General features: G+C 36.3%; 1 protein-coding gene across 1 annotated transcript in view; it reads left to right on the top strand.

Moving 5' to 3' along the window:
• Positions 1-22,440, top strand: part of Klhl4 (kelch like family member 4) — a 123,973-nt gene that overhangs the window by 83,373 nt on the left and 18,160 nt on the right. The window contains exons 5-6 of the mRNA XM_055598253.1: positions 12,199-12,411; positions 21,876-22,062. Of these exons, the coding sequence (XP_055454228.1) occupies positions 12,199-12,411; positions 21,876-22,062 (400 nt within the window). The remainder of the gene's footprint in view (positions 1-12,198; positions 12,412-21,875; positions 22,063-22,440) is intronic.

Below are 22,440 nucleotides of genomic sequence, written 5' to 3'. Positions count from 1 at the left end.
CAAGATTCTACCTTACACACATCAGAATGGTTAAGATCAAAAACTGAAAGGACAACACATGATGGAGAGGATGTCGAGAAAGGGGAACCTTTTTCCATTTCTGGTAGGAATGTAAACTTGTACAACCACTTTGAGAAATCAGTTTCCTTCTCATAAAATTAGGAATAGAGTTATGTTAAGATCCACCTATACCACTTCTAGGCATATATCCAAAATATGCTCAAGTACATAAGAAAGACATTTGTTCAAATAATGTTCATAGTAGCTTTATTCATAATAGCCAGAACCTGGAAACAATCCAGATGTCCCTCAAAGGAGGAATGGATACAGAAATTGTGGTGATTTTGCACAATGGAATATTACTCAGCAATTAAAAACAAGGAAATCATGAAATTTGCAGGCAAATGGTGGGATCTAGAAAAGATCATCCTGAGTGAGGTATCCCAGGAGCACAAAGACACACACGGTACATATTCACTTATATGTGGATACTAGACATATACTATAAGATAAACCTACAAAATCTGTATACCTAAAGAAGCTGAGCTAGAAAGAGAACCCTGGGTAAGACGATCAATCCTCACTCAGAAAGACAAATGGATGGACATTTGAAGAAGGAGAAAACAGGCAACAGGACAGGAACCTACCACAGAGCGCCTATGAAAGACTCTACCAAGCAGTGTATCAAAGCAGATACTGAGACTCATAAACAAATTTTGGCAGAGTCCAAGGAATCTTAAGAAAGAAGGGGGAGATAGGAAGACCTGGAGAGGACAGGAGCTCCACAAGGAGAGCAAGAGAACCAAAGTATCTGTGTATAGGGGTCTTTTCTGAGACTGATACTCCAACCAAGGACCATTCATGGCTATAACCTAGAACCCCTGCTCAGATGTAGCTGATGGCATGTCAGTATCCAAGTGGATATCCTAGTATGGGGAATAGAGATTGTCTGTGATATGAACTCACTGGCTAGCACTTTGACAGCCTCCTCCTGACAAGGGAGCAGCTTTGCCAGGCCACAGAGGAAGACAATGCAGCCAGTTCTTCTGAGACATGATAAGTTAGGGTCAGATGGAAGAAGAGGAGGACATCTCCTATCTGTGTACTTAGAAAGGGGCATAGGAGGAGATGAGGGAGGGAGGGTGGGTTTGGGAGGGGATGAGGGATGATGCTACAGCTGGGATACAAAGTAAATAAACTCTAATATAAAAAAATTAAAAATAATAATTTTAAAAAACAGGGAAATGAAAATTTCAGGCAAATGGATATAATTAGAAAAGACCATCCTGAGTGAGGTAACCCAGAAGAAGAAAGACACACACAGAATATACTAACTTATAAGTGGATAACAGCCATATAATATAGGAGAAACATACTAAAATCCATAGTCCACAAAAAGCTAAACAACAAGGAGGACCCTAGGGAAGAGACTTAATCCTCATTCATAAGGGCAAATAGGATAGACATTGGAAGTAGGAGAACACAGGGAACAGGACAGGAGCTTCCCACAGAGGGCCTCTGAAAGACTCTACCCACCAGGGTATTAAAGCTGATGCTGAGACTCATAGCTAATCTTTGGGCAGAGTGCAGAGAATTTTATGGAAGGGGGGAGGAAGTAGAAAGATCTGGAGGGGACTGGAACTCCACAGGAGACCAACAGAGCCAAAATCTCTGGAGCTCAAGGGGGCCTGCAGAGATTGATGAATCAACCATGTGTGGAGATAATCTAGATCTCCTGCTCAGATGTAGCCCATGGGAAGCTCATTTTTCATGTGGATACCCTAATAAAGTGAGCAGGGACTCTCTTTGACATGGACTCAGTGGCTTGCTCTCTGATTCAATGCTCAAGCCAGACCCAGTCTCTCTCTCTCTCTTTCTCTTTCCATAGATATGTAAAATAGATAGATATTGATAGATATAGGTACAGTTATAGTTGTAGATATAAATATATAAAACTACAGGTAACTAAGGAAAGCTGAGTGTGGTAGAAATAGTCTTTCTCAGTAAAGAGTACACCAATAATTTATCCAAAATCAAATGATCAACCCCGAAAACATACATACAAGTATGTACAAAGCGTGTTATATTTAGGAGTGTATATGCAAATACTTGTACATATATGCATGTAACAACAATTAATGAAAAAGTATTCCATGAATTTTAAAGAGAAAAAGAGTGTGTGGGAGGATTTGGAGGAGGTAAGAGAGAATATATAATTATATTACAATCTCAAAAATTAAAAATAAAAACAAATTGAGAACTCTGTATTTCTAATTCAATATACAGAATTAAAAATATTAGCTCTGTGATTTTTTGCATAATTAAAGTCAAATATTTCTCAATTTTAAAATGCACTAAGACTATGGAACAGTTCTGATTGTAGGATGTTTGCTTAGATTATACAGCACTCTGGGTACAAATCACAAGCCTTTCGTAAACTGATTGTGACAGATAATATCTGTATTATAACCTGTATTCTAGAGGCAGGAGAATAAGGGCTCTAGTTTATCTTCAAGTCCACATAGCCTCTAAGAGCAGCGTCGGATACATTAGATTCTGTTTCAGAAAAGAAGAGGAGAAAAAAAGAAAAGTGTAAATAGCATCAGATCAAGATTTGTAACTCAAGTGATTTTATTGAATTGCATTTATTTCATAGAAATAATACTAACAAGTTATAATAAATCAAGTGAATATATCAGTACAACATAATAATGTAGAATTTGTGCAGAATAAAACCACCTTTATTTAATTGGATAACAATCAAATGATATAGAATATAGAGGATTAAGGAAAACTAGACATTGGACATAAACTAAAATTTTACTGGATTACTATTGCTTCCCTGATTTAAAGAAAAAATACAAATATCCTTGTGGTTTACTTGAGCATCTTTTGGATATATATGCCTGGGAGTGGTGGTATAGCTGGATCTTGAGGAAGCAGTATTCCAGATTGTCTGAGAAAGTGCCAGATTGATTTCCAAAGTGGTTGTACAAGTTTACATTCCCACCAGCAATGGAAGAGGGTTCCCCTTTCTCCACAACCTCTCCAGCATGTGTTGTCACTTGAGTTTTTGATCTTAGCCATTCTGATTGGTATAAGGTGAAATCTCAGGGTCATTTTGATTTGCATCTCTCTGATGGCTAAGGACACTGAGCATCACTTTAAGTATTTCTCTGCCATTCTATATTCTTCTACAGAGAATTCTGTTTAGCTCCATACCCCATTTTTAATTGGATTGCTTGATTTGTTGCTTTTAACTTCTTTAGTTCTTTATATATTTGGAATATCAGCCCTCTGTCAGATATAAGGTTGGTGAAGATCTTTTCCCAGTCTGTAGACTGTTGTTTTGTTTTGGCAACAGTGTACTTTGCTTTACAGAAGCTTTTCAGTTTCATGAGGTCCCATTTATTGATTGTTGCTCTTACAGCCTGTCCTGTTGGAGTTCTGTTCAAGAAATTGTCTCCTGTACCAATGAGTTCTACGCTCTTCCCCACTTTTTCTTCTAACGGATTTAGTATATCTGGTTTTATGTTGAGGTCTTTGATCCACTTTTATTTTAGTTTTGTGCAGGGTGATGAATATGGATCTATTTTCATTTTTCTGCATATAGACATCCACTTGGGCTAGCACCATTTGTTGAAGCTACCTGTCTTTTTTTTCCATTGAATGGTTTTGGCTTCTTTGTCAAAATCAAGTATTCATACTACGTGTGTGGATTTTTCTGGGTCTTCTATTTGGTTCCATTGAGCCACCTTTCTACTTCTATGCCAATACCAGGCAGTTTTTATTACTATTGCTTTGTAATAGAGCTTGAGATCAAGGATAGAGATACCTCCAGATGATCTGTTGTTGTACAGGATCGTTTTGGAAATTCTGGGTTTTTTGTTTCTCCAGACATTTGTGCAACCATGCTTCTAGCAGCTTTATTCGTAATTAAACCTGGAAACAACCCAGATGTCCATTAACGGAGGAATGAATACAGAAATTGTGGTAATTTTACACAATGGAATACTACTCAGAAATTAAAAACAAGAAAATCATGAATTTTGCAGGCAAATGGAGGGATCTAGAAAAGATCATCCTGAGTGAGGTATTCCAGGAGCAGAAAGACACACAAGTTATATGCTCAATTATAAGTGGGTACTACACCTATAAGATAGGAATAAACATACTAAAATCTGTATACCTAAAGAAGATAAACAAGAAAGAGGACCTGGGGTAAGATGATCAATCCTCACTTAGAAAGACAAATGGGATGGACATTGGAAGTAGGAGAAAACAAGTAACAGGACAGGAGCCTCAGAAAGACTCTTCCTAGCAGTGTATCAGAGCAGATGTTGAAACTCATAACCAAACCTTGGGCAGAGTGCAGGAAATCATATGAAAGAAGGGGGAGTCAGCATGACCTGGAGAAGACAGGAGCTCCACAAGGACCAAATATATCAGGGCACAGGGGTCTTTTCTGAGACTGTTTCTCCAATCAAGGACCATGCATGGATATAACCCAGAACCTCTGCTCAGAAGTAGCCCAAGGTAGCTCAGTATCCAAGTGGATATCTTAGTAAGGGGAACAGGGAGTATTTCTGATATGAACTCATTGGCTGGCTCTTTGACTTCCCCCCACCCCTCAGGGAGGAGCAGCCTTGGTAGGCCACAGAGGAAGACATGGCAGCCAGTCTTGAAGATACCTGATAAGCTAGGGTCAGATGGAAGGGAAGAACACCTCCCCTATCAGTGGACTTAGAAAGGGGCAGGGAGGAAATGAAGGAGTGAGGGTGGAAATGGGAGGGAATGAGGAAGGGGCCTATGGCTGGGATACAAAGTAAATAACCTGTGATTAATATAAAATAAAAAATTATTTAAGAAATAAATGAATGAATGAATAAAAAAAAGGAAAAGAAAAAACAAAAAACCCAACCTACCAAACAAATAACAACAACAAAACAGACCTCTACAGCAGTAGATTTCAAGAGTGATGGATCTCTTTAAATCTTTATCCAAAAAATAATAATAAAAAGTTTGAAGAAATGAAATTGCTTCAGTCATTTGAAAATTAAAAAAGACACAATTGCATAGTAGTGAACAATAGAAAACTATTATTCAACACAATTAACACTTTTTATGACATATATACATATAGTTTTCTAAATGTTAGCAAATAAAATTCAGATAAATCTTAAAACAATACCAGTTTGTGAAGAATCACATTATCACAGATTGACATTTTACAATGTGTTATTTAGTCATGTTATTTATATTCTTATCTCCTAAATACAGTTTCCATACAATCTAAAAGAACAACAGTTATGTAGTTAATAGGTTAATCCTACCATAAAAGCCAAACTTGAAAACTTCCTGTTAAATTGCTAAATTCTTGAACTAAGTATTAACAGTTTCCTGTCTGCTATCTTACTCTTGCAGACAGAATACATTCTGATAAACAACTTGAATTATTATTGTTGGTCAAAAAAACTTGTCTTCCTCTTTGTATTGTGCTACCCAAACTGAGTGTCAAAGCAGATATGTCCATAAAAATGCAATAGTGCTTTATGCCCTAACACTCTTTCTAATAATATTAGCATTTATTCTGAATACACTAAAATTAGAAAATGCTTCCTACAATATTTTATAATAAGATTATATTACAAATAATTATTTTCTAAAAATAATACTAGACAAAGTAGGTATTTAATTATTGTGGCTAAGCAATAATATGAAAATATAATTACAGAGTTAATAGCACATGTTGAAATCACTTAAGACTTAAGATTGTTCTCTTACTATAGACTCAAAGTGTTTGTATAGCCTTATTTTAATAGAACAATGTGACAATCAACTTTACTTTCTTTGCTTTACCATGTAATAAACTTTCACAACCTTAGGTAACACATACTCACAATTTGAAGTTATATACTCTTCCATACTTCTGACCTAGACTATTCATGTATCTCATTTGCTGAAAGCAGCAAATACAGAAGCTGGAAACAACTTTCTAAAGTCCATCATAAGGTTGAAATCGAATATGTATGAATATTGTTTTATAAATAAAGATATTTGTTGCCTGGGTCAAATGGGATCAGTTGGAACTACTGGCTAAATATCTTTAAAAAACTTGGCTGTGGTAGCTCAGTAACCAATTGGTTTCCCATAGTAAGGGGAACAGGGACTGTTTCTGACAGGAACTCAATGGCAGGCTCTTTAGCCTCCACACCCCCCAAGGGAGGAGCAGTCCTGCTAGGCCACAGAGGAGGACTTTGCAGCCAGTCCTGAAGATACCTGATAAAACAGGGTCAGATGAAAGGGGAGGAAGTTCTCCCCAATCACTGGACTTAGAAAGGGGCAGGGAGGAGATGAAGGAGGGAGGGTGGGGTTGGGAGGGAATGAGGGAGCGGGATACAGCTGGGATACAAAGTTAATAAACTATAACTAATAATAGTAATAATAATAATAATAATATGTATATTAAAAAATAAAAAATGAAAAAAAAGATTTCTAAAAAATATTCCATCCCATAGCCATGTGATGTTTTCTTCTATGCTGTTGAAAAATACATAATATAATTCTGTTATTGACAGACACAGAGACTCACAGAGACAAATACGAATGGACAGACACAAATGCATGTTCAGGCACATTATTCAGACACATTTAACAGACACAGGACAGAAAACACAGGCAGTATAAAGTACAGAATCAAATCTAGGCTTGTTCTTGGTTAAGTGACTCCAAGGGAGACTACAAGGGAAAGTGATTATTATTATTATTATTATTATTTGCATAATATGACACCAATGTATTACTGGTGGCTCAGAGTTAATCATTAATGCACTGTAATGCACACAAATTATAGCTGAGTTGGTAGAATAAGGAAAGCAGCTTACCTACCCTGTTTTGTTTGGTTTTCATCCAAAATCTTTCTCAGATACATTCCCCAAGTAAAAGTCTCTACTCGGTCAAATAAGTACTCAGAATATAATAAACAGTACACTTACTTTTTAAAAAGTTATAAGAAGTTAAGTACAGACCATAAATGATTAGCCAAACATAAAAAAAAATATTTGGGGGAAATGGCATAATGAAAAGTGTGTTAGGTTAAAAATAATTTCAAAATAAAACTGTTGAAAATGGTTACTCTGCAGTACTAAACACAAGAGTGACATGCACAGATATTTTAACATAATACATATACTTTTATTTATACTAATCTATATTGCTCATAAGTTTTCAATATTTTTATCAGGCCACAACTCTGAAGTGATAGCATTTGGGTCACAAAGTAAAATTTGTGCATATATATTACATATCATGTTGATAATTATGTATCATCATTTTAATTTTCTTTTTTAAATCTATTTTACATTAATTACAGTTTATTCATTTTGTATCTCAGCTGTAGCCCCCTCCTTTATTCCCAATCTGACCCTCGCTCCCTCACCTCTTCTCATGCCCCTCTCCAAGTCCTCCCCTTCCATCTGACACTAGCCTATCAGGTCTAATCAGGACTGGCTGCATTGTCTTCTTCTGTGGCCTGGTAAGGCTGATCCCCTTATGGGGAGGTGATCAAAGAGCCAGACACTGACTTCATCAATGTAGCCATTTTAAATAAACTTCTCTATGATCCACCTTGGCACTGAGTAGGTTTTATACACTGAAATTATCTGTCTCAGATTTCCCATTTTCATTTAAGGAATACAGACCCAAAATTAGCACATAATAAACCATACATTTAACTTTTTTCTTTTATTATTATTATTATTATTATTAATTACACTTTATTCATTTTGTATCCCGCCATAAGCCTCTCCCTTCTCCCCTCCCGATCCCACCCTACTTCCCCTTCCTTCCTTCATGCTCCTCCCCACATCCACTGATAGGGGAGGACCTCCTCTCCTTCCTTCTGATCTTAGTCTATCAGATCACATCAGGAATGTCTGGATTGTCTTCTTCTGTGGCCTGGTAAGGCTGCTCCCCCCTCGGGGGAAGGTGATCAAAGAGCAGGCCAATCAGATTATGTCAGGGGCAGTCCCTCTTCCCATCACTATGTGAGCCACTTGGACACTAAACTGCTGTGGGCTACATCTGTGCAGGGGTTCTAGGTTATCTCCATGAATAGTCCTTGTTTGGAGTATGAGTCTTTGGGAAGTTCCCTGTGTTCAAATTTTCTTGTTCTGTTGCTCTCCTTGTGGAGTTCCTGTCCTCTCCAGCTCTTGTTATTTCCCACTTCTTACATAAAATTCCATTCACTCTGTCCATCGGTTGTCCATCAGGCTCAGCATCTGTTTTGATAGTCTGCAGGGCACAGGCTTTCAGATGCCCTCTGTGGCAGGTTCCTAGGTTGTTTCCTGTTTTCTTCTTCTGACTTTCAGAGGCCCTCTGTAGCAGGTTCCTAGGTTGTTTCCTGTTTTCTTCTTCTTCTGATGTCCATCATCTTTGCCTTTCAGGATGGGGATTGAGTGTTTTAGTTAGGGTCCTCTCTTTTGCTTAGTTTGTTTAGATGTACCGATTTTAGTGGGTTTATCCTATGTTGTATGTTTATATGAGTGAGTATATACCGTGTGTGTCATTTTGATTCTGGGACAACTCACTCAGGATGATCCTTTCCAGGTCCCACCATTTACCTGCAATTTCATGATTTCCTTATTTTTCATTGCTGAGTAATACTTCATTGTATAGATGTATAGATTTCTGCATTCATTCTTCAGTTGAGGGGCATCTGGGCTGTTTCCAGCTTCTGGCTATTACAAATAAAACTGCTACAAACATGGTTGAGCAAATTTCCTTTTTGTGTACTTGAACCTCTTTTGGGTATATGCCTAGGAGTGGTATGGCTGGATCTTGAGGAAGCGCTATTCCTAGTTGTCTGAGAAAGCACCAGATTGATTTCCAGAGTGGTAGTACAATTTTCTTGATCGATTTGACTTACCAAAGCTGAATCAGGACCAAGTAAATCAACTAAATAGTCCTATATCCTCCAAAGAAATAGAAGCAGTCATCAAAAGTCTCCCATCCAAAAAAAACCCAGGTCCAGATTGCTTCAGTGCAGAATTCTACCAGACCTTCAAAGAAGAGCTAACACCAATTCTCTTCAAACTATTCCACAAAATAGTAACAGAAGGAACATTACCAAACTCATTCTATGAAGCCACAGTCACCTTGGTACCTAACCCTCACAAAGACTCAACAAAGAAAGAGAATTTCAGGCCAATCTCCCTTGTGAACATTGATGCAAAAATGCTTAACAAAATACTTGCAAACCGAATCCAAGAACACATCAAAGATATTATCCACTATGACCAAGTAGGCTTCATCCCAGGTATGCAGGGGTGGTTCAATATATGGAAATCCATCAATGTGAACCACCATATTAACAGACTGAAAGAAAAAAAAAAAAACACATGATAATCTCCCTAGATGCTGAAAAAGCATTTGACAAAATCCAACATCCATTCATGTTTAAAGTCTTGGAGAGATCAGGGATACAAGGCACATATCTAAACATAGTAAAGGCCGTATACAGCAAGCCTATAGCCAACATCAAACTAAACGGAGAGAAACTTAAAGCAATCCCACTGAAATCAGGGACAAGACAAGGCTGCCCACTCTCTCTATATCTCTTCAACATAGTGCTGGAAGTCCTTGCTAGAGCAATAAGACAGTTGAAGGAGATCAAGGGATACAGATTGGAAAGGAAGAAGTCAAATTATCACTATTTGTATATGATATGATAGTATACATGAGTGACCCCAAAACTCTACCAGGGAACTCCTACAGCTGATAAACACCTTCAGCAAAGTGGCTGGATACAAAACTCAAAAAAAATCAGTAGCCCTCTTGTATACAAAAGACAAAAGGGATGAGAAAGAAATTAGAAAAACAACACACTTTACAATAGCCACAAATGACATAAGGTACCTTGGTGTAACCCTAGCCAAGCAAATCAAAGACTTGTATGAAAAAAATTTCAAGTCTCTGAAGAAAGAATTAGAAGAAGATATGAGAGGATGGAAAGATCTCCCATGCTCATGGCTTGGCAGGATTAACATAGTAAAAATGGCCATCTTACCAAAAGCAATCTACAGATTTAATGCAATTCCCATCAAATTGCCAACACAATTCTTTACAGACCTGGAAAGAAAAATTCTCAACTTCATATGGAATAACAAGAAACCCAGAATTGCTAAAACAATCCTCTACAATAAAAGATCTTCTGGATGTATCTCTATCCCTGATTTCAAGCTGTATTATAGAGCAACAGTTATAAAAACTGCATGGTACTGGCATAGAAACAGAATGGTGGATCAATGGAACCAAACAGAAGACCCAGAAATAAACCCACACAATCATGGACAGCTGATTTTTGACAAAGATGCCAAAACCATACAATGGAAAAAAGATAGCATCTTCAACAAATGGTGCTGGTCTACCTGGATGTCTACATGTAGAAAAATGAAAATAGATCCATACTTATCACCCTGCACAAAACTGAAGTCCAAGTGGATCAAAGACCTCAACATAAAACCAGACACATTAAATCGGCTAGAAAAAAAAAAAAAAAAACGTGGGGAATACCCTAGAACTCATTGGTACAGGAGAGAACTTCCTGAACAGAACACCAACAGCACAGGCTCTGAGAGCAACAATCAATAAATGGGACCTCCTGAAACTGAAAAGCTTCTGTAAAGCAAAGGATACTGTCATCAAAACAAAGCGACTGCCTACAGATTGGGAAAGAATCTTCACCAACCCTTTATCTGACAGAGGACTAATATCCAGTATATATAAAGAACTTAAGAAGCTGAAAAGCAGCAAACTGAGTAATCCACTTAAAAAATGGGGAACAGACCTAAACAGAGAATTCTCTGTAGAGGAATATCGAATTGCAGAGAAGCATTTAAAGAAATGCTCAACCTCATTAGCCATTAGGGAAATGCAAATCAAAATAACCCTGAGATTTCACCTTACACCCATCAGAATGGCCAAGATGAAAAACTCAAGGGACAACACATGCTGGAGAGGTTGTGGAAAAAGGTGAACCTTCCTCCACTGCTGGTGGGAATGTAAACTTGTACAACCACTCTGGAAATCAATCTGGCGCTTTCTCAGACAACTAGGAATAGCGCTTCCTCAAGATCCAGCCATACCACTCCTAGGCATATATCCAAAAGAGGCTCAAGTACACAAAAAGGACATTTGCTCAACCTTGTTTGTAGCTGCTTTATTTGTAATAGGCAGAAGCTGGAAACAGCCCAGATGCCCCTCAACTAAAGAATGCATGCACAAATTGTGTTACATTTAACTTTTTATAGTATTTATATTTCCTTGACATTTCTATAACCTCTTTATCACCTAAAAAGACAGTTGTGTAATTGAGAAAAATATAGTAAACATGATTAGAGATGTTAACTTTCAGCTATTTATATAGGAGATCAAACAAGTTTCTCATTGTAGTAAGACCACCCCCACAGTAGGTCCCATAGTGATTAATTAACACTTGCATAATCATTTATTAATGTGTGAATAGTATTTCAATGATTACTATAAATGGGAAGAATGTCAGCTACAGTGTTCTGCTACACTAAAAACATCAGTTCTGTCTCAATTGGTTGCCTTAATCAAAAAAGGTTCATTGTCTAAATAGGCATACAACTTTGGGAATTTGTGGCATCAGCATATCATTATGGAATTATCAGCCTTCTTTTTTACTTTATGGGATATTTTTCTCTTAGTCTCCTTTCACTAATGACTAAATTAGGAGTATAGGTGAAGTAATGATTTGATTTATTCAAAGTTCCCAATTATTTAGAATCTGTCTTAAGATGTACCCATAAAAAAGTAACTGTTTAATTGTTTGAAGAGTACAATAGATTACTGTACTTAAAACTTGAGATATTCACTGTAAAAATATTTGAAATAAGCTGTTTTCAGAAATATTTATTTAAGAACTAGAAATTACAGTGATGCTTAGATGAAAAACTGAGACATACTTGCTTGTAGTTTGATACCGAAGAAATATATGACAATAACAAATGGAAACTTGAGATAAGACACATTAAAATGTGTGTTCAAATCTGAGAAAGTTAACAAAGTACAATGCTTTTGTATTGTTTTTTATCTACAGCTGAGTTGTCCAAAATATTATTATTTTATTAAGCTACCTTTCAAGTACTGTATCAGAAGATGTTGCTTCTCTTTTAGGAACACTTCATTGATGTTGTGAAGAACCAAGAATTCCTTCTGCTTCCAGCTAATGAAATTTCAAAACTTCTGTGTAGTGATGACATTAATGTGCCTGATGAAGAAACAATTTTCCATGCTCTTATGCAGTGGGTAGGTCATGATGCTCAAACTAGGCAGCGAGACCTGGGGAAGCTGCTTTCTTATATCAGACTGCCATTGCTTTCTCCACAGGTATGGAACTTAATCATGGTAAAGTATATTAGATTTCTACTTTGTAATGTAGCAATCCATTAATATTTGTCAGTTTTTTTTTCAAAAAAATATATAATGGTGTGTACAGAATGTACTCCATTGAAAAAGTGTATAATTAGAGGTATTAATAATGGAGAAAAAGAAATACAGCTTTAAAAGTAACCTACCGATTATCTCCAACATCATAATATCAGTTTCAGTTGCCTCCCTTACCATACTATAACAAGGGAGGAAAATGACTGGGTCTCCTTTCCAAGCACCACTCACCTTCTAAGCAAAGTCAGAATAATCAATATAGCAGCTTTATATAACTGGTTTTAGGAGGAGTCAGATCCTGGATAATACCTACAAACATGGGTAATTATTTCCTGTAATTGAAAGCCAGCATCTGTCCTTAAAGATGCAATCATTACAATGGAATTCTCATCATGTGTACTGAACTGAAGGATTATAGGAAAGATGATTCTAAAAATAAGTGTTATATTTTTCTTTTTTAAAATGTATTACAATTTATTTACTTTTTATCCCAGCTGTAGCTTTCTCCCTCATCCCATAGCAATCCTCCCTCCATCCCTCTTTTCCTCCCATACCCCTTTCCCAGTCCACTGATAGGGGAGGTCTTCCTCTTCTTCCATCTGATCCCAACCTATCAGGTCTCATTAGGACTATCTGCATAGTCTTCCTCTGTGGCCTGGTAAGGCTGCCTCCTCCCCTGCCATGAGGAGGTGATCAAAGAGCCAGCCACTGAGTTCATGTCAGAGACAGTCTCTGTTCCCCTTACTAGGAAATTCACGTAGAGACTGAGCTGCCATGGGTTACATCTGTGCAGGGTTTTTAGATTATCTCCATGCATGGTCGTTTGTTGGAGTATCAGTCTCAAAACAGACTCCTGAGCCCAGATTTCTTAATTCTGTTGCTCTCCTTGTGGAGCTCAAGTCTCCTCCAGGTCTTTCTAGTTCCTCTTTCTTTCATAAGATTCCCTGCACTCTGCCGAAAGTTTATCTATGAGGCTCAGCATCTACTTTGATTCCCTGCTGGATAGAGTCTTTCAGAGGCCCTCTGTGGTTAGGCTTCTGTCTTTTTCCTTGTTTTCATCCTCTTCCAATATCTATCCCATTTGTTTTTCTGAATAAGACTTGAGCATCTTACCCAGGGTCTTCCTTCTTGCTTAGCTTCTTTAGGTGTACAGATTTAGCATGATTATCCTATATTATATGTCTAATATCAACTTATAACTGAGTATATAAGATGTGTGTCTTTCTGCTTCTGGGATATGTCACTCAGGATGACCTTTTCTAGATCCCACCATTTGCCTGCAAATTTCATGATTTCTCTGTTTTTAATTGTTGAGTAGTAGTCCATTGTGTAATTTTACCACAATTTTTTTTTTATCTATTCTCCAGTTGAGGAACATCTCATTTGTTTCCACATTCTGACTGTTACGAATACAGCAACTATGAACATTGCTGAACAAATGTTCTTGTTGTATACTTTAGCATCTTTTGGATATAAGCCTAGGAGTGGGATAGCTGGATCTTGAGGTAGCAATATTCCTAATGGTCTGAGAAAGTGCTAAATTAATTTACAAAGTAGTTGTACAATTTTGCATTCCCATCAGCAATGGAGTAAGGTTCTCCTTTTTCCACATCCTCTCCAGCATGTGTTGTCACTTGAGTTTTGCTCTTAACCATTCTGATGGATTTAAGGTGAAATCTCAGGAATATTTTGAATTCCATTTCTCTGATGACTAAGGATGTTGAGCATTTCTTTAAGCATTTCTCTGCCACTGGATATTCCTCTATTGAGAATTCTCAGTTTCTCTTTGTACTCCATTTTTTAAATTGGATTACTTTATTTGTTGCTGTTTAGCTTCTTGAATTCTTTATGTATTCTAGATATTAGCCCTCTGTCAGATATAGGGTTGGTGAAGAGCCTTTCCCAATCTGTAGGCTGTTGTTTTGTTCTGACGACAGTGTCCCTTCTTTGCTTTATAGTAGATTTTCAATTTCATGATGTCTCATTTATTGATTGTTGATCTTAGAGCCTGTGCTGTTGGTGTTCAGTTCAGGAAGTTGTCTCTTGTGCCAATGAATTCAAGGCTCTTCAAGGATCTAGTTGCATTTTTCTACATGTAGATATCCGGTTAGACCATCACCATTAATTTTTTACTGTTGTATATTTTTGGCATCTTTGTCAAAAGTCAGGTGTCATAAGTGTGTGGGTTTATTTCTGGCTTTCCCACCCAACTCAATTGATCCACCAGCTGGTTTCTATGCCAGTACCATGGAGATTTTATTACTGTTGCTCTGTAGTACAGCTTAAGCTCAGGGAGGAAAATGCCTCCAGAAGATATTTTATTGTATAGGATTGTTTTAGCAATTCTGGTTTTCTTGTTATTCCATACAAAATTGAGATTTTTTTCTTTCACCCTCTGTAAAGAATTGTGTTGGTAGTTTGATGGGAATTGCATTGATTCAGTAGATTGCTTTTGGTAAGATGTCCAGTTGTAATATGCTAATCTTGCCAAGACATGAGCACTGGAGATCTTTCCATCTTCTGATATCTTCTTTTATTCTTCCTTCAAAGATTGGAAACTTTTTCATACAAGTCTTTGACTTGCTTGGAAATTTACATGGAGTTACTTTATATACTTTGTGTCTATTGTATTGTGAAGGTTGTTGTTTCCTTAATTACTTTCTCGGCCTTATTGTCTTTTGAATACAGGAGGGCTGCTGATTATTTTGAGTTGATTTTGTATCCAACCACTTTCCTGAATGTGTTTATCATGTGTAGGTGTTCCCTGGTAGAATATTTGAGGTCACTCATGTATACAATCATATGTTCTGTGAATAGTGATACTTTGACTTCTTCCTTTCCAATTTGTATCCCCTTGATCTCCTTCAGTTGTCTTATTGCTCTAGCAAGGACTTTGAGTAGTATGTTTAAGAGATAGAGAGAGAGTGGGCTGCCTTGCCTTGTCCCTGATTTCAGTGGGGTTGATTTCAGTTTCTCTCCATTTAGTTTGATGATGACTATAGGCTTGCTGTATATTGCGTTTACTATGTTTAGTTAAGTGCCTTGTATCCCTGATTTCTGCAGGACTTTATACAAAAACAAATGTTGGATTGTATCAAACGCTTTTCCAGCATCTAAAGAGATTATCATGTGTTTTTTTTCTTTCAGTTTGTTTATATGGTGATTACATTGATGTATTTCCATGTATTATGCCACCCCTGCATACCTAGAATGAAGTCTACTTGGGCATAGTGGATGATATATTTGATGTGTTTTTTGATTCGGTTTGCGAGTATATTGTTGAGCATTTTTTTCCATCAATGTTCATAAGAGAGATTGGCCTGAAATTCTCCTTTTTTGTTGATCTTTGTGAGGATTAGATATCAAGGGAACCGTGGATTCATAGAATGGCGTATGGTAATGTTGCTTCTGTTTCTATTTTGTGGAATAGTTTGAAGAGTATTGGTGTTAGCTCTTCTTTGAAGAAGACGGTAGAATTCTCCACAAAAATCATATGGAAGTGAGCTTTTTACACGGAGAATTTTTATGAAAGCTTCTATTTCCTTAGGGGATATAGGACTATTTAATTTGTTTACCTGGTCTTGATTCAAGTTTGGTAAGTAGAATCGATCAAGAAAATTGTCCATTTCATTTAGATTTTCAAATTTTGAAGCATATAGACTTTTGAATTAAGACCTAATGATTGGATTTCCTCAGTGTCTCTTGTTATGGCACATTTACATTTCTGATTTTGTTGATTTGGATAGTGTCTCTCTGCCTTTTATTTAGTTTTGCTAAGGGTTGTCTATCTTGTTGATTTTCTCAAAGAACCAGCTCTTGGTTTCATGGATTTTTGAACTGTCTTATTTGTTTCTAATTTATTTATTTCAGCCCTGAGTATGATTATTTCCAGCCATCTAGCCCTCTTGGTAATGTCTGCTCTTCTTCTACTTTTTTTCTCTTGGGTCTTCTAGGTGAGCCATTAAGTTGAATGAAAGGTTCTGTAGATGTCTGTTAGAGCCATTTGATTCATGACCTCTGTTATAGTCATTGCTCAGTTCCATGAGGTGCTGAGAAAAGGGTAAATTCTTTTGTGTTTTGGCGAAAGGTTCTGTATATGTCTGTTAGAGCCATTTGATTCATGACCTCTGTTAGAGTCATTGTTTCTTTGTTTAATTTCCATTTTGTATACCTGTCTTTCATTGAGAGTGTGGTGTGGGGATCTGTGTGTGGTTTTAGTTTTGTTAATGTTTCTTTTAAAAATATGGGTGCCCTTGTATTTGAGACATAGTTGTTCAAAATTGTGATATCTTTTTGGTGGAATTTTCCCTTGATGAGTATGAAGTGACCTTCACCATCTCTTTTGATTAATTTTGGTTGAAAGTCTATTTTATTAGATGTTACAATGGCTACTCCTGCTTACTCCTTGGGTCCACTTGCTTGGAAAACTGTCTACCTGCCTTTTACTCTCAGGTAATGTCTATCTTTGTGACTTAGATGAATTTCTTCTATGTAATGGATTGCTGGATCTTGTTCAAGCATCCATTCTGTTAGTCTGCATCTTTTTATTGGAGAGTTGAGTCCATTGATGTTGAGGAAGTTTAATAATCAGTAGCTGTTAGATCCTTTGATTTTTGTTGTTGGCTGTGGTAGTGTGTCTGTGTGCTTGGCTCCTCTTTGATTTTCTGTATTGAGGTTATTTATTTCCTGTGTTTTCCTGAATGCACTTAGCTTTCTTGGGTTAACTTTTTCCTCCTAGTATCTTCTGTAACATTGGATTAGTGTGTCGGTATTGTTTAAATTTGTTTTTGTCATTGAATATCTTGTTTTCTCCATCTATGATGACTGAGTATTTTGCTGGTTATAGTAGCCTGAGCTGACATCTGTGTTCTCTTAGAGTCTGCATGATATCCTTCCAGGCCCTTCTGGCTTTCATAGTCTCTGTTGAGAAGTCAGGTATGATTCTGATGGGTTTGATATTACATATTATTTGGTCTTTTTCCCTTTGAGCTTTTAGTATTTTTTCTTTGTTCTGTATACTTAGAGTTTTTATTATTATGTGGCAGGAGGATTTTCTTTTCTGGTCTAATTCATGAGGTTTTCTGTAGGCCTTTTGTATGCTTATAAGCCTCTCCTTTAGGTTGGGGAAATTTCTTCTATGATTTTGTTGAAAATAATTTCTGAGCCTTGGAGATGGAAATATTTTCTCTTTATTTCTATTACTCTTAGGTTTTGTCTTTTCATGTTGTCTTGGCTTTCTTGAATGTTATGTTTCAGGAATGTTTTAGATTTAACATTTTTTGAGATATACATTGATGTCTTCAATTGTATCTTCTACACCTGAGATTCTTTTTTCTATCTCTTGAAGTCTATTGGTTTTGCTTACCTCTGTAGTTCCTGAGTTCTTCCCTAAGTTCTTCCTCTTTGTGATATCCTCTGTTTGTGTTTTCTTTAATTTTTTCCAATTCTGTCTTCAGATCTTGAAACCTTTTGTTGATTTCCTTTACCTATCTGACTGTACTGTCCTATTTTTCCTTCAGTCCCTCCACTTGTTTGTTTAAATAGTCCATTTTTCTTTTAGTTCTTTCATTGATTTAATTATTTTCTCTCTGAAAGCCACAAACTGTTTGGTTTCATTATCCTGTGCTTCTTACAAATGGCCATAATCTGTTTGATTTTTTTCTTCCTCTATTTCTTTACACATTTTATTTGTTTCCTCCATTATTCTCTTCATAAGCATAGATATAAAGTGATCTTCTTGAATTTCATTTATGAAAGGGTGTCCAGGGCAACTTTTTCCTCTATAACTGGGTTCTGGAGATGCCATATTGCTCTTGCTTTTGTTGGTTTTGCTTCTATACTGGATGCCCATCAACAGATGACTAGATAATAGGAAATGATCTTTCATTAAGCATGGTATTGTCTGTCAACTTTTTGGAATCTAAGTTATTATTCCTACACAGACCAACCAAATCACTGTCTAACATCTGGTTTACTAATATATGTCTTAATCTGTGCATCAGATATTTTAGGTATGCAAATACCTAAGAACCCTGTCTATCTGAAGCTATTGAAACTTAAGTTCTTTATGTATATTTTCTATTTTCCAGCATTTTTATATTTTTTGTCTTTTTGTTGATGGACATCTAGTTTTATTCCATATCTGAGATTTGTGGATGGTGTTGCAATAATCATGGTGGGGGCAGGGAATTCTCAGTTTGCATTCTTTGTACATATTCCTAGGATGGTATAGCTCAGTTGTAAATTCATTCTCTATTCTAGATTTTATAAAATTCACTGCATTAGAAGAAAGAATATGATCTGCTCAAACATATAACTCTAATTCTCTCAACTCTAACAATGCTTTATGCCTAAAATATGTTTAAGTGAAAATTTCCTGAAGTAATGACATGCACATGTAGTTTTCCAGATAAGTCGATATGTTCTACAAAACACAGAAATAAAATACATGAAGATGAGAAGTCTATAAGTGTTTTTTTTAAAAGATTTGTATCTTAGTTTTTTAAATTTAATTTTATTTTATTAATTATAGTTTATCACTTGTATCCCAGCTGTAGCCCCGTATCCCCCAAATCCCATTCTCCCTCCTTCTTTTTCTCCTATACCCCTTCCTCTGTCCAATGATAGGGGAGGTCCTACTTCCCTTCAAACTGACCCTAGCCTATCAGGTCTCATCAGAACTGGCTTCATTGTTGTCCTCTGTGGATTGATAAAGCTGTTTCTCCAACAAGTGGAGGTGATCAAAGAGTCAGCCTCTTAGTTCATGTCAGAGACAGTCCCTGTTCCCATTACTAGTGAAACCTCTTGGACACTGAGTGCCCATGGACTACATCTGTGCAGGGGTTCTAGGTTATCTCCATGCATGTTCCTTGTTTGTAGTATTAGTATCACAAAAGACCTCTGTGCCCAGATTTTCTGGTTCTGTTGCTCTCCTTGTGGAACTCCTGTCCCCTCCAGGACTTTCTATCTCCTGCTTTTTTCATAAGATTCCCTACACTCTGCCCAAAGATTGGATCTGAGTCTCAGCGTATGTTTTGATATGCTGCTAGGTAGAGTCCTTCAGAGGCCCTCTGTGGTAGGCTCCTCTCCTGTTTCCTGTTTTCTACCTCTTCTGATACCCATTCCATTTGCCTTTCTGAATGAAGATTGAGCATCTTTCCCAGGGTCCTCCCTCTTGATTAGCTTCTTTAGGTATACTGATTTTATTATGATTTTCCTATATTATATATCTAGAATCCACTTATAAGTGTGTGTCTTTCTGCTCCTGGGATTTTTCACTCAGGATGATCTTTTCTAGATCTCACTATTCCTTCTTTTTAAATGCTAAGTAGTAGGCCATTGTGTAAATGTACCACAATTTCTGTATCCATTCCTCAACTAAGGGACATCTGAGTTGTTTTCAGCTTCTAGCTATTAAAAATAAGGCTGCTACAAACATGGTTGAGCAAATATCCTTGTTGTATACTTGAGCATTTATATATATATATATGCTTACAAATGGTATAACTGGATCTTGATGTAGCACTATTCCTAATCATCTGAGAAAGCACCAGATTGATTTCCAAAGTGGTTTTCATGTTTACATTCCCACCAGCAATGGAGGAGGGTTCCCCTTTCTTCACATCCTCTCCAGCATGTATTTTCACTTGAGTTTTTGATCTTAGCCATTCTGATGGGTGTAAGGTGAAATATCACAGTCGTTTCAATTCTCATTACCCTAATGACTAATGATGTTGAGCATTTCTTTAAGTGCTTTTTCTGCCATTTGATATTCTTCTATTGAGTATTCTCTATTTAGCTCTGTAACTCATTTTTAATTGGATTCCTTGATTTGTTGGTTTTTATCTTCTTAAGTTCTTTATATATTCTGGATATTAGCCCTCTGTCAGATATAGGGTTGGTGAAGATCCTTTCCCAATCTGTAGGCTGTCGTTTTGTTCTGATGACAGTGTCCTTTGCTTTAAGGAAACTTTTTAGTTTTATGAGGTCCTATTTATTTATTGTTGATCTTAGAGTCTGTGCTGTTGGTGTTCTGTTCAGGAAGTTGTTTCCTGTGCCAATGAGCTCAAGGCTCTTTCCCAATTCTTCTACTAATAGATTTACTGTGTCTGGTTTTATGTTGAGGTCTTTAATCAACTTAGACATTAGTTTTGTGCAGAGTAATAAATATGGATTTATTTGCATTTTTCTACATGTAGACATCCAGTTAGACCAGCAACTTTTTTCAAGATGCTATCTATTTTCTATTTTATGGTTTTAGCATCTTTGTCAAAAGTCAGGTGTCCATAAGTTGTGAGTTTATTTCTGGGTCTTCTATTCGATTCCATTGATCTACCATTTTGTTTCTATTCCAGTATCATGCAATTTTTATTACTGTTGCTTTATGCTACAGTTTGAGATTAGGGATAGAGATACCTCCAGAAAATCTTTTATTGTAGAGGACAGTTTTATCTTTTTTAAATTTTTCTATATCAATTGGAGAATTTTTCTTTCAAGTCTGTAAAGAATTTTATTGGTAATTTGAAGAGAATTGTATTGAATCTGTAGATTGCTTTTGGTAAGATGGTCATTTTTACTCTGTTAATCCTGCCAAGCCATGAGCATGGGAAATCTTTCTATCTTCTGATATCTTCTTTTTTTCTTTCTATAGAGACTGTAAGTAGTCTTTAAACCTATTTCATATACGATGTTAAAGAAATACCTACAATTTTATCAGGCAACCAAGATAGTAATTTAATTTACTAGAGATTACAATTTGCAAAAAACAAAACCAAACACAAAACAGAATTGAATTTAACCAGAAAAAGAAATTATATGAGATGAGATTAATTTTGCTCCAGCAAATATAGTTTCTTTATCTTTTGGTGTACTATTATATCACAGTTCCAAAACAAATGAATAGAGTTTAATACATGTCAACATTATGAAATCTGTACATGTGTTTTCTCCAGTTCATCGTGAGAGCACTATTTTACTTATATTTCATCAATGTTATTAAGGATATGTATTGTGTCAGGTAATGATAGGATCTATCACCCACTTCTGCTAGTCTTGATTGGTTATCATGTATTCTAATTCACTTTAAAAAAACATATGCTTTCAAAATAATGCTCTCATGTAATGATAAATATACATTACCATTGAAATGGATAATATCTTAACAGAGCATGTTTCTGTGACATCTATTATAGCCCAAATACACAAAAATATGAACTTATTGCACTCATCACATGCAGTAGATAAAGCTACTCAACGTTTTTGACCACAGAAATTCTTTTTTTATTGCTTTTGGTAACTCGTTTTATATTTGTCATTTTTCATATGTAGGCTTTCACATGATAGAAAAAAAACATAGTCTTTCTGATGTTGGACTCCTGATATATGTGCCATGCACCATTACTTTCCAGTTACTCGCAGATCTGGAAAACAGTTCAATGTTTACTGATGATCTGGAGTGTCAGAAGCTACTAATGGAAGCTATGAAGTATCATCTTCTGCCTGAGCGAAGATCCATGTTGCAAAGCCCTCGTACAAAGCCTAGAAAATCGACTGTGGGGGCTCTTTATGCAGTGGGAGGTATGGATGCTGCTAAAGGTAAAAGCAACACATTAATTAATTGGGAAAATAGCTCTATTTTAAAAAGAAGAGACATTTCTAACAGTTTCCACGTTATGAAGATGCTATTAAATCTTTGTTAAGTAAGTGTATCTGAAGCTGGTTTCCATAAATAGGGTAATTTTTTGTGACCTCACTCCTTCCTATAGACCAAAATCCTTTATTTATGAGTGTCTTCACTCTGAATGGGGATTTTACTTTATGGACACAATTCTAGTTCTAAACATTCATTTTTCCTCATCAAATCTTTTCAGTGACATTTATCTATCTGTCTGCCTATCTATCTATCTATATCTATCTCTATCTATTTATCTATCTATCTATCTATCTATCTATCTATCTATCTATCTATCTATC

This window comes from Psammomys obesus, unplaced genomic scaffold, assembly GCF_907164565.1.
Source record: "Psammomys obesus unplaced genomic scaffold, mPsaObe1.curated_primary_1811, whole genome shotgun sequence".
Classification (NCBI taxonomy): Eukaryota; Metazoa; Chordata; class Mammalia; order Rodentia; family Muridae; genus Psammomys; species Psammomys obesus.
This window is presented reverse-complemented; position numbering and strand designations above follow the sequence as displayed.